The following is a 17,401-nucleotide window of genomic DNA, read 5'->3' on the forward strand; positions in this document are numbered from 1 at the left end:
TATTTATTTATTATATGTAAGTACACTGTAGCTGTCTGTCTTCAGACACACCAGAAGAGGGCATCAGATCTCATTACGGGTGGTTGTGAGCCACCATGTGGTTGCTGGGATTTGAACTTCGGACCTTTGGAAGAGCAGTCGGGTGCTCTTACCCACTGAGCCATCTCACCAGCCCTAAATGCAACTTTTGTTTAGGTGTGTGTGTGTGTGTATGTGTATGTGTGTCTCTGTGTGTGTATTGAACCCAAGGCCCCAAGAATGCTAGTCTCACTCTATTATTGAGCTACAGCTTGACACAAACTCTTCCAAATCAATTCAAATTCTTTCTGAGGATACAGAGAGAGGCTAAGTTCAGATACAGTTTCCCCTGGTAAACTCTCAAGGCAGAGCTTCAGACATCAGAGCACGCACCAGGCAGGGCAACTGATTCTGCAGTGGACCACAACAGGTTGTCCACCAATTCTGTTCAGCCCTGCTGCTATTGTAAGACCTCCGCTCAAGTCTCTCTCAGGATGAGCTGGCCGGCACCCCAATGACGCGAGAGAAAACCACACCTGATGCAAACTGCAAGAGGTTTTATTATAAGCTAGCTGAAGTAGGGGGCTTTTAACAGTTAGCCGAGGAATTGGGAGGAGTAGGGAGGAGTTGAGGGGAGAGTTGGGAGGAGTTGGGCTAAAGCTCTTCTCTGCCAGGTGTCCTTGGTAAAATTACAAGGCATGAGGAGTGGGGAGTGAGTTCTTTGTGAATTTTTATCTCTGTGTCCTCGGCACAGGAAGCCAGGCAAGTGCCTGACTAGGTCTTTTGCAATGATCACATCTCTGGTTGTAAGGTATAGAAACAAAAAGGCTTTTTGCTGGCTATAGAGAACAAAGAGCTTCTTTCTAGCTGTATTTTTAGAGATCGGGGAAAACAAGCTTGGGGAAATGTTTTAGGGGGTTTACCTTCCAGGGAGAAATGCTTTAAGCCGGGGTCTCACACTATCTGCCTTCGATGCTAGACTCTCAGGACAGTCCCCCTTCTCTTCTGACGCCAAACACAAACTCCAGGTTGTTTTATCTTCTCGTGGCTTCCCTCCTAAGGTACCATCAATTTTCTAAGAACCCAGGGAAACAGCTAACTTGACATAAATTAGTTCATTATAAATGATATCGTGAAGGAAACAGATAAAGGACTCAGGGCAGGTTGAACAGGAAGGGGCGGAGTCGCTCCATGCCCTCTCTGGACAGACCAGCTTCCAGGAACCTCCCTGTGTTCGCTCTCTGAAGCTTCTGGAACTCTGTCCCTGTGTTTATGTGTGTGTTGGGGGCCGGTATGTGTGTACTGGGGATGTCCTCGTGTAAACACAATTAAATTGCAACCCTGGGGGATTTGATTGGACGAGAAATGTGAGACCCACTGTTAATAGCCGGTGACAAAACCAAGCAGAGTCTGTCTGTTCACTTTCCTCATCCCAGATACTGGGCAGGGCCTCTCTGGTTGCTCAGGCCAGAGGATTCTTGTATGCCCAGCTCCTAAGATTAGAATATCTGTGGCTTCATGTGGGAGAGCAAGGCAGGAGGATCAGTAGCTCAAGGCCACCCTCAGAAAATTCATGGTCAGTCTGGGCTGGCTTGATACAGTCTCAAGAAACCAAAACTAAAACCAAAAGGAATGAGTTGGGTGGTCTGACATTAGCCTATAATCCCACGACTCAGGATACTGGGGCAGGGGGAGCTCAAATTCAAACCAGCCTTGATTACATAGGGAGACTGTCTCAAGCTCAAACAAGCCAAGCCAAACTAGATTTCATATATATATATATATATATATATATATATATATATATATATATATATACACATATATATGTACATATATATATACACACACATATAATATCACATGCATGTTGGAATATGAATTTAAAACAAATCTGCTGATCTGCTGAGCCGGCATGGTGTTGTACATCTTTGATTTCAGTGCTTAGAAGGCAGAAGCAGGCAGATCTCTGTGAGTTCAAGGCCAGTCTGGTTTTTACAAATCAAATTCCAGGACAGCCAGGTCTGTTACACAGAGAAACTCTTATCTCAAAAAGCCAAAACCAAAACCTGGAGAATGTATGTTTTGCACCAAGGAGATAAAGGTGTTCTAACACACTGTCACAATCTTTCTCCCTTAAGTAAGATATGACAGCAATCTGTGGTTATTCTATAGAGACTCCCTCGAACAGCACTTGCTGCCTCTCACCTAATTCATGTTTACAGGGCCAGGGACTGGACTAAGGGCTTTGTGCCACCAAGCTCACACCCCAGTCCTTTTTCACTTTGGGACAGGGTCCCAGTAAATTGCCCAGGCTAGCCTTTTGCCCAAGGCTCCTAAACTGCTGGATTGCAGGCCTGTGTGACCTTGTCAGGGTCTCCTATGTGTTCCAATTGAACTTCACAGGTGTTAAGTGCCCACCTAGTACTCAGCCCTGAACCAGGCCGACCAGGTGTCTTCCTTAGGGTTTTAGTACAAACCATCACACCAGGGGAGGAGAGTTCCTGTCTCTGCTCCCCCATCAGCTGAATTCCAGGCTTATGCACCCGGAAATACTTGTTTCTTCTGTTTCCCACTTCTCTAACTGAGAGGATTTGGTATGGGTTTCTTTTCATTATTGTTTGTCTTTTTGAGACAGGGCCTGCAAGTCGTAAGTACCCCAGGCTGGCCTCAAAGTAGCCATAAAGCCAAAGGGGACCTTGAACTTCTGATCCCTTTTCCCCTCTATCTCTGCAGAGGTGGGACTACAAGCATATATCATTCCACTGGTTAATATGGTGCTGAGGCTGGAACTCGAGTCTGCATGCTACCGCAGTCCTGTCCTGTCCAGACCAGTCTTTCCTCCGAGGTTTACAGTCTCATTTCTAGCCTGGGCTACATACACATGGTCATTTCTAGCCTGGGCTAACCATGGCCGTAGTGATACACATGGCCTTTCCTTCTGTAAGACCCCCAAAACTGGGGAGACCTCTGCTCAAGTCCCAGGATGAGCTGGCACCCCAATAACTCTAGAGAAAACCACACCTGATGCAAAACAGCAAGAGGCTTTATTGTCAGCTAGCTGAGGACGAACTCCTTTCGCTGCACAGGGCAGGGGAGTTTGACCCCAAGCAGTAACAGTAGGGGGCTTTTAAAGGAAAAAGTGAGGAGTTGGGAGGAGAGTTGGGAGGAGTTGGGAGGAGTTTGGCTACAGCTCTTCTCTGGCGGGTGTCCTTGGTAAAATTACAAGGCATGAGGAGTGGGGAGTGAGTTGTAGCTCTTCTTTGTGGAGTTTATCTCCGTGTCCTTGGCACAGGGAGCCAGGCAAGGGCCTGGTTAGATCTTTTTACAATGATCACATCTCTGGTTGTAAGGTTTAGAAACAAAAAGGCTTTTTGCTGGCTATAGAGAACAAAGAGCTTCTTTCTGGCTGTATTTTTCGAGATCAGGGAAAACAAGCTTGGGGGAACGTTTAGGGGCTTTACCGTTCAGGGAGAAACGCTTTAAGTCGGGGTCTCACACTTCCTTCTCCTGCACTGGGCACTGGATAGGCTCCAAGGCTTTGTGCATGACTGCTCAATCCACAAACTACCCCCCCCCCCCCCCCGTTATACTTTCCAAGCTGAGGTCATGAAGAATCTAGGAGATGGAGTGACTGAGTACGGAGATCATCAACCGGAAGGAGATATCTATCAGCAGTCAGCACTGAGCTGTGGGGGGAGAGTGAATCACAGAGCCCAATCCCCCCAAAAATAGACTGTTTAGAATACATAGGGCAAGCTGGGTATAGTGGTATAGTGGCACATGCCTTTAATCCCAACACTGGACAGGCAGAAACAGGTAGATCTCTACTCTAAGTTCGAGGCTAGCCTGATCTACAGAGCATGTTGAGTCAGGGCGACACAGAGAACCTTGTCTCAGGGAAGGAAAAGAAAGAAAAGAAAAGAAAAGAAAAGAAAAGAAAAGAAAAGAAAAGAAAAGAAAAGAAAAGAAAAGAAAAGAAAGAAAAAGAAAAAGAAAAAGAAAGGAAAGGAAAGGAAAAGAAGAAAAGAAGAGAAAAGTGTGGGGTGTGGTCTTCTCCGTTGAAGGTCCCACATCATCTCTTAGGAATTTGCTGGGCTTCTGGGGTACACAGTCTCCTGTAGTGTGTCTGTTCTCCCCAGATAGCATCGGTTAAAAAGACAGGACACTGTTCTTTGTAGAGGCGGAGATAAAGCGGCTGATCTGGCCACTCCAGATCGCAATCAGAGAGTGCAAGGCAGGAGGAACTTTCAAAATGGGTCTGTAACTCCAACAGCCCTATGGTGGGGCACCGCCCCAGCAAGGGGGAGGCAGATCCTCTCGCTGGCTGCAGCTATGGGCAAGAGCACCAGCCCTCTGTCACTCCCTTGCACCAAGAATCCAACTCCAGGAAGTCTCTCTTCCCCTCACCAGCCCCCATCAAAGCTGCTAGTCACATCCCTACCCTAAGGGCAATCGAAGGATTTTCTTTCTTTTCTTTTTCTGAGGGTTTATTGTTGGTTGGTTTTGTTTTTTTTTTTTTTTGAGACACTCTGTGTAGCTGTGAATCTCACTCTGTAGACCAGGCTGGCCTCGAACCTAGAGATCTGCCTGACTCAGCTTCCCCATTGCTGCCCTTAAATGTGTATGCCACCACGCCAGGCCCATTTTCTAGAAACTCAGATTCCAAGGCTTTTTTTTTTCTACAGGATTCCGGGAAGAGTGGGTGTTGTGGTCATCCAGTCCTAACTTAGCAACTCTAGACAACTCTTAGCAAGTGCTTTTCTCTTTGCTCCAGGCAAAAGCTTTAGGTCGCAGTCCGCTCAGCTCCTTCGGGCTCCAGGGATGCAGGGGTCAGGTCCTGGGGGCAGAGCCGCGATTCCCTTTGCAGCCGGCCACCCTCCCCCCTCCCCGCGGGCTTTTGCACACGACGCGCGGCGGGCGGCTTCACACCAGGTGGCGAGGAGGGCCGGGGATAAAGCGGGCGGGCGCGGGGCGCAGCGGCAGGGCCGGAGAGGAAGGTGGAAGGTGACTGCGAGCTGCCATCGTCCTGCGCGCAACTTCGAGGGCGCACCGGGAGAGGCGGCATGCAGACTATGGACAAGCAGAACCTGCTGGAGAGCACGCGCGGAGCCCGGTAAGTTCAAGCCCCAAGGGGCGGGAAGCTGGGCAGCATCACACGTACCTCCTCTTTGACCATCTCGGCTGTGGTTGGTCCGAGCGGGGGCTTGAACTGGGACCCGATCCGAGGGATGGGGTGAGGCAAGAGAAAGGAAATTGGCGGCGGCCTCGTAGCCTCAGGGATCACCTGTCTCACCTGGCCAAGCACACAGTTCCTGAACGCTGCCTGCCGGTGCGCCCGAGTGGGACGTAGGGTGCCTGGAACCCCGCCTTCACTCCAGCACTTTGATCCCGGGCAGCCCTGAGGTGGGGAGGCCCCGTGGCCTCGGGTGCGCGGAGCTATGGTCTTTAGCTGCTGTTTGAGCCAGAACTCGGCTCTTTCTCTGAGCTCGACCGGACCGACTGCCCTTTGGCTAGTTCGCAAAGTCTCTCAGCCTGGGAATGGGTGGAGGAGCAGGGGACCGTCATAGAACAAGGTCCCAAGACTCACCTCCCCAATACCACCCCCACCCCCCTGTAACATTGGCTGCATACCTCTGCTTACCCGCCAGCCACCGCGGGGTTCGGAGTGTTCTTTCTTGTTCTGGAAACAGCAGACCAGCAATAACTCCCAGAGACTGGCCCAGTGCCCCCTCCCCTGTCTCCGGCTGAGCGGTCTCCTGTCCTTCCTCTTGCCTCCAGGTCCTTCTTAGGATCTCTGTGGAAGAGTGAAGCTAGCCGGATCCCTCCTGTGGACCTGCCCGCGGTTGAGCTGGCTGTCCAGAGCAACCATTATTGCCATGCCCAGAAGGATTCTGGAAGTCACCCTGACCCCGAGAAGCAGAGGGCCCGACGTAAACTCTATGTGGCCTCTGCCATCTGCCTGGTGTTCATGATTGGCGAAATCATTGGTAAGGCCGTGTGTGTGTGTGTGTGTGTGTGTGTGTGTGTGTGTGTGTGTGTGTGTGTGAATTAAGTGAAAGTTGCTGTGCACATAGGCGGAATGTTTACATTAATGCTAATGGCAGTAATAGCTACCCGTTTTATTGGTTACTTTTTCTTCTTTTTTCTTTCTTTCTTCCTTCCTTTCTTTTTTTTTTCTTTTGTTTTTCTTTTTTTGAGGCTTCACTAAGTAGCCTTTGCTTGCCTAGAACTCATATATGTCTGTTTCTGCTTCTAGAGTGTTGGGATTAACAATATGTGACACCACAACCACCATTATTTATTTGTTTGTTCGTTTGTTTATTATTTCTCGAGACAGGGTTTCTCTGTGTAGCCCTGGCTGTTATAACTCCCTTAGACCAGACTGGCTTCGAACTCAGAGACCTGCCTGTCTCTGCCTTTCATGTGCGGCTACCACCGAACTAATTTTTTTTTTTTTTTAAAGGCAATCACTTGGCATGGCTCTGTAGTTAAGAGCACTGGCTGCTCTTCCAGGGTACTTGGCCCTGCTTCCCAGCACCTATGTGAGGGCTCTGTCATCTGTTACTCTATCTAGCTCCAGGGAGTCGGATGCCCTCTTGTGGCTTCTGTGGGCACCTGGCATATGGTATACATACATACATACATACATACATACAAGTAAGCAAAACACTTGCACTTGGGTTAATAGTAAAAGAGATAAGAAGAGCCCCTACTGAGGTCTTATTTTGCTTTCCTGTCCCTAGGTGAACTTGATTTTCTGTGAATAAGATCTGAGATAAACAGCTGAGGTGCATATTTAACATAACAAAGTGAACCAGGCCTCCAGGTTCTCCCAGCCTCCTTCAGTCTCTGCCTGGTAAAATCTGCCCTCCACCCTGAACTTTTCAGCCCAGGGGGCTGAACAATTTCTCCCCCAAGAGGGACTGTTTCCTAAATCATCCAGACATTTTGGCCCCCTGCTTTGAACTCTTTCTCTCTCTCTCTCTCTCTCTCTCTCTCTCTCTGCCACACACTTCCTTTTTCTTCCCCCTCCCCTCTATCTCCCTCTCCATGAAGACTTCCCTGGCCTCTTTCTTGGGACCAATGAACTCACCGGAGAGCCACAAAAGAGGTTTCCCAATAAACCTGCCTTTATATATACTTTAATCTGCTTGAATTAGCTCATTTTCCCATGGAGAAATGATCTTTCTTTCTTTCTTTCTTTCTTTCTTTCTTTCTTTCTTTCTTTCTTTCTTCCTTCCTTCCTTCCTTCCTTCCTTCCTTTCTTTCTTTCTTTTCTTTCTTCCCTTTTATTTTCTTTGAACTTTTTTTTTTTAATTAGATAGGATTTCTCTGTAGCCCTGGCTGTCCTGGAATTCACACTCTTTTAGACCAGGCTGGCCTTAAACTCCTAGAGATCCACCTACCTCTGCTTCCTGAGTGCTGGGTTTAATGGTTTCCCCACCACCAGCATTACTCACACACAGATAGACACAGACAGGGTTCCTCTGTGTAGCCCCGGGGCTGGCTTGGAACTTGCTCAGTAGCCCATGCTTGCTCAGTGCCTTCCCTGTCTCTGCTGAGATGCAAGGTGTGTTCCACTACAGCCTGAGCCTGTGAGACTTGGGTGAACTCCATCCACAGGCGCAAGAGTGGAGGTCAGGTGCCCATGTTGTACAACTGAGAGACTCAGAGACCTTGAACCCAATTTGGCTCATCTTCTAGGGCGTGTGGGCTCTTCGCTGTACACAGCTGGGGGAGCTGACTCTTTGGGGGAACCTCACGGTCCTGGCTCTCGATGTTGCAGGTGGGTACCTGGCACAGAGCCTGGCCATCATGACCGACGCTGCGCACCTGCTCACGGATTTTGCCAGCATGCTTATTAGCCTCTTCGCCCTCTGGGTGTCTTCCCGACCAGCCACCAAGACCATGAACTTTGGCTGGCATCGAGCCGGTAGGGATCTCAGTGGACCGGAGATGAGGGCTGATTAAGAGAAAATATACGGGTCATGATACGATTTTGTTTGGAATTTTACATGTTTTGAGACAGTGTCTCTAGTAGTCCAGGCTGGCCTTGAGCTTGTAAGTAGCCAAGGCTACCTACCCATTCATTCCTGTTCCTTATGTCTCCACCTCCTGAGTCCTAAAATTCCAGGCTTGTACCCTACCCAGCTAGTCTTAGAGTTCTCTTTACAGAATCTTGCTAGGTAGCCCAGGCTGACTGTAAACTCATAGTAACTCGATGTCAGAGGCTCCCAAGAACTGGAGTTAGGCTTGCACCATCCCAGGGATGCCAAGCTAGAACAAGGTCTCTTAGGGGGATCCCTGAGTAAGGCTAAGAGTGGAGTTCTTGCTCCTATGGAACAAGAGAGTGTCAGCCTTGGCTTCTGTCCCCTGTGAACTCCCTGTCTGTCATCTGGGAGCTAGGGGTTAATGGCGAAGCAAAGTTCACTTTGCTTAGAAAGTAGTGGCTCAGAATAATGACAGTAGCATTGCCTGTCACCAGGGCTCAGCTCTGGGAGAAGGAAGAGTCGGTAAACACACTGCCTTAGCTGATGGTTCACTTCTGGGTTGGCGAAGGTATTTCCCTCTAGGGAGAGATGGCCTGGTGTCCTCAGCCTTCAATTGTCAATTGAACAAAACAAGGAACTTGGGATGGCCCAGCAGTTAGCACCTGCTCCTCTTGGCTCACAGCTGTAACTCCAGCCTGGGGAGGGGGATGGGGGCTGGGAGAGGCGGCTCCATCTGAGTCCTCTTCTGGCCTGCTACCTTAATTAAAGTAGGTAGTGACCCTATCTCTATTTGAGAGTGGGGGGGGGGAGGGGAAACTAGGCATACACCTTTAATCCTAGCACAAGGGAGGCAGAAGCAGGTGACTCTTAAGTTCAAAGCTAGCCTGGTTTACATAATGTGGCCGCAAAGAAACATGAAAGGGAGGCTATCAAAGCCAGGCAGGCCCCTGCCTCACGCCCATGTTCTAGAATTAGAGATAGTCACCAGCATGGTAGCTATGATATATATCAGTGTCCATTTCTTCCCATGTAGAGCAAACAGGGTGGGCCTAGGTAGCTCCCTCTAGCTCCGATGTACCCAGACATCGTTGGTGGGATGAGACGGGTCTTAAGGAGCTGACAGAGAGACTCAGGCCCTGACTTTACAGTGGGAGAGCCCATCGTGGAGTGGGTAGGCCCTCCCACCCTCAGCGCCCCGGGCTCAGGTTGCTGTTGTGGCTGGGCTCTCTTCCAGAGATCCTTGGAGCCTTGTTGTCCGTGCTCTCCATCTGGGTGGTGACTGGTGTGCTCGTGTACCTGGCTGTGCAGCGGTTGATTTCTGGAGATTATGAGATCAAAGGGGACACCATGTTGATCACTTCGGGCTGCGCTGTGGCTGTGAACCTCATGTGAGTGTGGCCCCAGTTCCCTGTAACACACACACACACACACACACACACACACACACACACTATACCACCCCCCGGCCACCACTGCAGGCCTCCTCCATCAGCTCCCAAGGGAAGGAGTCTGTGCTCTCCTTCCAGGAGATGTGAATGACAGGTTTAGAGTTTAAGGCATTCCCTTAGGACAGAATTTCCCCCAAGGTTTTGAGTTCTGGTACCTGCCTCACATCATCATCATCATTTAGACCTTAGGCTCAGGACATGGGTGTTAATGGAATATAACGCAGCAAGTGTGTACCTGGCAGCCCCATGCCAAGGTGAGCCCCTGAGTAATTACACCATAGGACAGATCTGGTATAAAGCTGGTTATGGGGGCAGGGAGAGGAGTGAGGACCTGGGAAAGGGAAGAGGGGAGGGGTGCAGAGGAGGGGGGAGGAGCTCAAGTGCTGGTATGGCCGGCAGTCCTTTTATATGTGGCCCACGCCTGACACACCTGGCAGAGGATGACAGAAGGTCCCTGGGGAGGATCCTAATGGAACCACCTGTAGGCTAACAATGGAGGTTACAGACATGCACCCCACATTTTGTGTCCAAGAATAACACTGAAGGCCATCACAGCAAACGGGTGCATCTGGTCCATGCTAGAACAGAGGCTAAGTCAGGCTGATGTGGCTAAAACAGGTCTCGGTAGAAAGGATCGGGTAGGCAGAGCATGGGTTTGGGGTTCTTCTGTCTCCTGATGGCGTGTACCTGCTGACTTCATTGCCCGCGTACCCTGAGATTCAGCTCTGGAGATTGGGCTCAGAGCCTAGGCAGAGCTCTTTGCCCTGTGGCACTGAGCCAAGGCTGTAGGGCTAGATTGCTAAGCCTGAGAGGGTCACTGAGTGCCGAGGCTTCAGGATGTCACCGTCGTCATCGTCGGGGAGGCCAGCCCTAATGGGTAGACTGAGCCTGGCTGACTTGAAACCTTCCCTGGGCTTTGTCTGCCTCCACAGAATGGGGTTGGCCCTCCATCAGTCTGGACACGGGCACAGCCATGGGAACAGCCGCGACAACAGCAGCCAGCAGCAGAACCCCAGCGTCCGAGCTGCCTTCATTCATGTGATTGGGGACCTTCTGCAGAGTGTGGGGGTACTGGTAGCAGCCTATATCATATACTTCAAGGTTAGAACTGGGCTCGGAAGGAGAGGGACGGGCTAGTACCTGGGGCTCCTCTCGCTGCACAGGACTTTTTCTATGTTGGGCTCCCTCTAGTTGGGAATGAGAGGGTGGGGAAAGGGAAGGAATGTTTATTTAATACTTGGCAGGTCTTGGCACCTCTTATGACGACAACAAGCCTTTAAGGTAGGCCGTTGTCATCTATGTGGTGTGAAGCTGGATCTAAGCTCAGGACTGTGATGCTAAAGCAGGGCCTTGCCCATCACACAGGCAGTGGGATGTAGAATGAGCCAGGTGCGTGGCCGAAGCTGTGTGATGAGTGATGTGCTTGGGTCTCATTGAACCTCAGTTTTCCCACCTGTAAAATGGGAATGGTGAACCAAATGCTGAGATTTCTTTTCTAGCTCCGCCTATGTCTCGGCTCTTTAGGAAGGTGAGACCTGAGCTCTTCTTGGTGGAGAGAAGAGTAGAAAATGGAAAGAGCCAGGGCCTAGCAAACACAGGAGTGGATGCTCACAGTCAGCTATTGGATGTATCACAGGGCTCCCAATGGAAAAGCTAGAGAAAGTACCCAAGGAGCTAAAGGGATCTGCAACCCTATAGTTGGAACAACATGATGAACTAACCAGTACCCCGGAGCTCTTGTCTCTAGCTGCATATGTATTGAAAGATGGCCTAGTCGGCCATCACTGGAAAGAGAGGCCCATTGGACTTACAAACTTTATATGCCCCAATATAGGGGAATGCCAGGGCCAAAAGAATGGGAATGGGTGGGTAGGGAAGTGGGGGGCGNTATGGGGGACTTTTGGGATAGCATTGGAAATGTAATTGAGGAAAATATGTAATAAAAAATATTAAAAATTAAAAATAAAATAAAATAAAATACACAATGTTTTGAAATAAAAAAAAAAAAAGAAAATGGAAAGACACGGGCCAGAGCGAGGCCTGTTCTTACCCAGATGAGAGACCTCCCTGATACGGTGTTGCTGGGAGGGAAGTAGGGAGGACCCAGGCTGATGCTGACGAGGCCCGGGTTTGTCTCCTCCTGCAGCCTGAGTACAAATACGTGGATCCCATCTGCACCTTCCTCTTCTCCATCCTGGTCTTGGGGACAACGTTGACCATCCTAAGAGACGTGATCTTGGTCCTGATGGAAGGTGACTTGGAAGTGGGGGATGTTAGGGCTTTGGGAGTCTGGGGGGGTGAGTGGCATACACGGACGCAGACTGTGTGCGTCCGTTAGGTTGTGTGTGGAAACCAGAGTTTGCCACCGGGGTGTCTTCCTCTGCCTAATTTTGTTGTTACTGGTTTATTGTTGGTGTTTGTTTGTTTGTTTGTTTGTTTGTTTGTTTGTTTCTGAGCCAGGGTCCCACTGTGTAGCTCTGGTTGTTGTCCTGGAACTCACTTTGTAGACCAGGCTGACCTCAAATTCACAGACATCCATCCGTCTGCCTCTGCCTCCCAAGTGCTGGCATTAAAGCTCTGTGTCAGTATGCTCAGCTCCCTCCCAGATTTTTTTTTTCCCTCCCAGATTTTTAAGATTGTGTCTTAGTTAGGGTTTCACTGCTGAGAACAGACACAATGACCAAGGCAACTCTTATAAGGATAACATTTAATTGGGGCTGGCTTAGAGGTTCAGAGGTTCAGTCCATTATCATCAAGGTGGGAACATGGCAGCATCCAGGCAGGCATGGCGCAGGAGGAGCTGAGAGTTCTACATCTTCATCTGAAGGCTGCTAGCGGAATACTTAACTGGCTTTCAAGCAGCTAGGATGAGGATCTTAAAGGCCATGCCTATTCTAACAGGGCCACACCTCCTCCTAATAGTGCTGCTCCCTGGGCCTAGCAGAGCATATAACAAACCATCTCAGATAGGGTCTCACTGTTTAGAGCAAGCTGGCCTTGAACGTACACGTTCATCTGCCTTTGCCTCTGCCATGCTAGGATTGAAGCTGCTACCATACCCACCTCACCTTGGTTTTTAAATTAGAAGTTAGGGTCTTTCACTGAACCTAGAGCTTTCTCAATGCTGGGCTGGCCTGCAAGCCACCTGGGGCTCCTTGTCCTTCATCTCCCACCCAGCTCTAGGGTTACTGAAGAGCTGTTGGTTTGTTTGTTTGTCTTGCATTGGTGCTGGGCGCCTGAACTCAGGCCCTAATTTCACCCACTGACCCTTCTCCCCAAAGCTGAGGCTCTCTAATTAGACTAAGCTGACTGACTGGTCAATAAGTTCCAAGGAATCTGCCTGTCTGGGATTACAAATGTACACTGTTGTTTGTGTGTGAATGTGTGTGTTTGTGAGTGTGTGTGTGATTAGTGTGAGTTCTGAGGGAATCTAACAGGTATCCAGCACTATTGTTACCAGCTGAAGTATCCCCCCCCAGCCTGACTTGGGACCTTTCCCTCAACCTGTGGCTCACAAAGTCTAATCAGCCTCAAGGATGGTATGGATGTTTGGAGAACTCACACTGGAGTGGGGAGCTAGTTCCCAGCTGAGTCTTAGCCAGTGCTTATCCCACCCTTAGCCCCATAGGCCCAGGGCTGCCTCCTCCCTCTGCTGTTTGGAATGTGTCTTCCTTGGCTGGTCACAAGACTGAGAGGCCTTGGTAACACCTGGAGTTCCAGCCACCCCTCCCCCAACAGTCATCAGGTGGTTTTGCCACAGAAAGACCGGGATTCAGGTGTATTTTAGGATCTTTGGTTTTGTTTGGGGGGCAGAGTTTGCAATAGGACCTGGCTGGCCTGGAACTCAATGCCAGGTTGGCCTCAAAGTTTGCCTCCCAAGTGCCAGGCAGAAAGCATGCACCACCATACCCAGCAACTCTTTAAAAAGATTTTATTTCATATTTGAGACAGAGTCTTAATATGTACCCCTAGCTGTTCCAGAACTCACTATGTAGCCCAGACTGGCCTCAAATTTACAGAAATCCACCTACGTTTGCTATCTGACTGCTAGGATCAAAGGGTGGTGGGAATCGAACCTTGATCCTCTGGAAGAGCAGCGAGTGGTTCCAATCTCTCTAAGCCCTTGTTTTTGAGACCAGGTCTCTCTGCCTTGGCCTCCTGAGTGTTGGAAATAGACATATGCCCTTGTACTTGTTGGATGAATCTATCTCAGCTCAGCCCTTTCCCATGGGTTTCACGGGCTGCATCCTGTTTGTGCCCCAGCTGCAAAGTGGTAAATGGTCTTCCGGAAACCACCTCAGATCGCCGGGATCAGGGACAGTTGGAGGAGTGGGGCTCAGGCCTAGGATTGATTGGCAGGGGCTCCAAGGTGAGGCAGTCAAAGCATCCAATGTGACTGACCTTGCTGCGCCTGGTGGGGCCACATCTGTAACCCCAGCAGCCAGCAAGCTGAATTGGAACTTTCCAAGACCAGCCTGGGGATACATAGCAAGACTGTCTAAACAGCAAATAGATTAAAATGAAAATGCAAACATGGTTCTGCTCTGGGCACTGACCTTCTCGCTGTGAGCAAGACAGCCTTCTGCTCTCAAGAGATTCCGTTCTAGACACAGATCAGTTAAACCATTCCAGGGGCTGTCCCCTGTAACAGGACAGAGTGGGGGATGGGAACCCCATGGAAACTGCTGGCCGAGGAGGCCTTCTGAGTAGATGGCCCTGGAGGAATGGGGTGGGGTTGGGGGCAGGGGGAGCGACCTTCAGCATTGTGCTTGATGTCCCCAGGGACTCCCAAAGGCGTGGACTTCACAACTGTGAAAAATCTCCTGCTGTCCGTGGATGGGGTGGAAGCCCTGCATAGCCTGCATATCTGGGCACTGACAGTGGCCCAGCCGGTGCTGTCTGTCCACATAGCCATTGGTGAGTAGAGGTAAAGGAAGAAGAGGGGCTGTCCAGGAGGGTTTGCCAAGCTCTGACCACATGCTGAGCGTCTACATGCCCTCTGATCTTCCCCACTGCATTTATAGGGAGAGATAACTAAGTTCCTGCTTGGGGTGGTCAGATTCCTTGTACTTGCTGTTGGGTGGGGGAGACAGGTTCCAGCTCTCAGGCTTGCTGGATGCGGGACACCCCCTAGTGTCTCTTGTCCCCTAGTCTGTGCCCCAGGGGTAGACATGAGCCCAAGCATCCTGTGTTTCTCTCGTCCCAGCCCAGAATGCTGACGCCCAGGCTGTGCTGAAGGTGGCTAGGGACCGCCTCCAGGGGAAGTTCAATTTCCACACCATGACCATCCAGATTGAGAAGTACACTGAGGACATGAAGAGCTGCCAGGCGTGCCAGGGCCCCTCGGAATGACTCCCCAGCCAGACACCGTCTCCTCGGAAGCATGGTCAGGATCTGTGGGTAGAAACGTCCAGTGTGCAGCCGGGACTCCAGCAAGGCACAGCCTGGATCACTCCAGGGTGGGACTCTCCTTAGCCTCTCTGAGCTCACAGGATGGGGACACAGCAGATGAGGCCCCACTTCTGTTCCAGGATGGTGTTTGGGCTGGGTCCTGAACTGATGTCATTCCTAACATCACAGCTGAGAGACACTGAGGCACAGAAAGGGATTTGGGGGTGTCCTGTATGATCCAGGGTCTCTGTGTCTGAACCAAAAATTGAACAAGATCCATGTAACATGTGACCGGGTAGTCGGGGGTTCCCTTGGCAGGGTCGGTCTCATTGATAAAAGAACCTGGAGCCGGACTCAGGAGGAAGATCTGAGGCTGTTTTATTAGAATTTGGAAACAAACAAAACAAAGACCCACAGTCCAGGCAAGCCATGAATCTCGGCAGCTACTGAAGGAAAGTGAGGGAGAAGAGAGAAAGAAAGTCAGGGCTTTTGAATTAGGGTCAGCAATGGAGTTCTGTAAATAGCTGGATGGCTATAATGGGGGAGGGAGGGTTAAAGGAACAGTGAGAAAGCCACGCATGCACACACACAATTTCAAGACGAGAGAAAAAGGGGGGAAGGAGAAATTGGGCTTCTGAGTTAAGAGTTTGGGAAAACAAGCTAACTTAGCAGTTAAGGTCTATAAACAAGTATCTGTAAGTGGGACCCCGGAGAGCCTTAAGTGCTATAATCAAGGAGATAATTGTTCCTTAGCATGTCTTTGGATGACTGACAGGCCCAACTGAATGAACTCTAAAAAGACTGCAGAGAGGTCAAACCATAACTTGGTGGAGTTTTTTCTCTCCATCTTTACGTGAATGTCTGTGATCAATGTCAGGTAGTCAGGTCTGAGCCACTTTTGAGGGAGGCGTGGGGGCTATGGGAGGTACTGTCCTACTCTTTGGGACACATCTTCATCAGGGGTAGAACCTAGTTCCTATCCTTTTGACCAGGAGGAATTTGCTTCTGAGGGAGATGGGTCTCAAGGGTCTCTCCCTGGTTTGCTTTACACAGTTGGGAGCAGAGCCCTTGCCTCTGCTATATAGCATGACTTACCAAGACCATGGGGACAGCATTCATACACTCCCTCTGAGATGTGGGACCAAGGGGCACCCGAGGCTTCTCTCTGCCTTGCTCACTTTGGCTGTGGGCCCCATGTGACTTCCTAGAAGAGGAGGAGAAAAAGGCCTCTTTATAGGGAAAAACCTGCCTGGTTTCTTCCTTCCTGGTACCCCAGCCCAGGAAGCCAAGTCAGTGTATCTATGGCCTTGACCAAGGTGGCAGTAACAGATTCCAGTTAGATCTTGCTCTCACAGCCTCAGGGCCAGGCCACTTCCCTTGATCTATCTCACGAGATAATAGATCCTGCTGTTTCGAGGGTGACCATAACCTAGTTAGGGGTGAGGATGTGTCCAGAGGCTGACAGGAGGAGTGTCCCCGGAGTCTGTGTGAAGAATCCTTTGAGCTGGTTTGAGGTTACAGATGCAAGAGGTGAGAGCTGTCTCCAGTCTTACAGAGTTCATAGGAAGTCCCTTCTTAGGAAGTTCTAGGCCAATGTTTATATCTGTCATTGCAGGCCAACTGAAGGTTGTCACTTCTCAGTGCCTGTGACTCATACAGAGACCAGGAACATCGTGACATCTTCCCTCACAGGAGTGTGCAGACAGCCGAGCCTGCTAAGCGCCGGGTGGTTGTGTATTAGTCTCTTTGATCAGTGTCCTGGAAAAGGCTCTTGTGAAGGGCCAGACAGGCTTCCTAAAGTTCCTGCAATGGCTCTGTCCTGGCACAGTAAGGAGAAAGGCTAGGGTTGGCCTCCACCACCACCACCACCCCAATTTAAAAAAAAATAAATGGTATTTGTTTTATGTGTATGAGTGTTTTGCCTTGCAGATATATATGTGGTGCCACGTGTATACTTGGTGCCATTGGATACAGGAAGAAGGCATCAGATCCCTTAGAACGCAAAAATGGCTGTGAGCCACCTTGTGGGTGCTGGGAACTGAACCCAGAGCCACCACGTGGGTGCTGGGACCTGAAGGCAGCATCTCTAACCCCTGAGCCATCTCTCCAGCCCCTCAGTTTCTCTTTCTTTTTGTTTCTCTGGCTGCTCAGGTAGCCCTGGAGATAGCCTCAGACTCCTGGTCTTCTTAAAATTTTTAAAGAATGATCATTATCGTGTGTCTGTGCATCGGGGTGGGCATGTGTGTTCCATGGTGTGTGGGCAAAGATCGGGGAGTTAGGCTCTCTCTCCACTCTGAGCTCTGGGGAGGGGATTCAAGTCACTAGGCCTGTCCCTTTCCCCACAGCCAACTCACTAGCCCTCTTGTGTCTGCCTCCTAAGTTCTGGAATTAGACAGCAGACACCTGGCTTTTTGGATATCCCACACTAGCCGGCAATTCCCAGCCTCCTGCTTCAGCCTCCTGAGTAGCTGAATCCCAGCATGCACCACCCTTGGCCTCCTCACCTTTGAACTTCTTTCCAACTGTAAAGAAAAGCTATGTCTTCCAGCA

At 50.1% G+C, this 17,401-nt stretch overlaps 1 protein-coding gene across 3 annotated transcripts; it reads left to right on the plus strand.

Annotated features, from left to right (window-relative positions):
* Positions 1–4,843: 4,843 nt before the first annotated feature.
* Positions 4,844–16,756, plus strand: Slc30a2 (solute carrier family 30 member 2). Of its 3 annotated transcripts, none has more exons than XM_021159851.2 (8): positions 4,844–5,134; positions 5,800–6,008; positions 7,808–7,954; positions 9,247–9,400; positions 10,393–10,561; positions 11,607–11,712; positions 14,243–14,377; positions 14,667–16,756. In XM_021159851.2, the coding sequence occupies exons 1-8, from the start codon at positions 5,085–5,087 to the stop codon at positions 14,810–14,812; spliced, it is 1,116 nt and encodes a 371-aa protein (XP_021015510.1). In that variant the 5' UTR covers positions 4,844–5,084; the 3' UTR covers positions 14,813–16,756. The 3 variants fall into 3 exon arrangements, with proteins under 3 accessions (XP_021015510.1, XP_029332728.1, XP_029332727.1); XM_029476868.1 differs by lacking the exon at positions 4,844–5,134 and adding an exon at positions 5,267–5,350; XM_029476867.1 differs by lacking the exon at positions 4,844–5,134 and adding an exon at positions 5,481–5,594.
* The last annotated feature ends 645 nt before the right edge of the window (positions 16,757–17,401 follow it).

Source organism: Mus caroli, chromosome 4 (genome assembly GCF_900094665.2).
Source record: "Mus caroli chromosome 4, CAROLI_EIJ_v1.1, whole genome shotgun sequence".
NCBI lineage: Eukaryota > Metazoa > Chordata > Mammalia > Rodentia > Muridae > Mus > Mus caroli.

What these genes read in the sequence shown, in the direction of transcription:
- Slc30a2 (XM_021159851.2), top strand. Translation starts at nt 5,085, where the DNA reads ATGCAGACTATGGACAAGCAGAACCTGCTGGAGAGCACGCGCGGAGCC. An exon ending in CATGATTGGCGAAATCATTG is followed by an intron (nt 6,009 to 7,807) that starts GTAAGGCCGTGT and finishes TCGATGTTGCAG; the next exon opens with GTGGGTACCTGGCACAGAGC. An exon ending in CTTTGGCTGGCATCGAGCCG is followed by an intron (nt 7,955 to 9,246) that starts GTAGGGATCTCA and finishes GCTCTCTTCCAG; the next exon opens with AGATCCTTGGAGCCTTGTTG.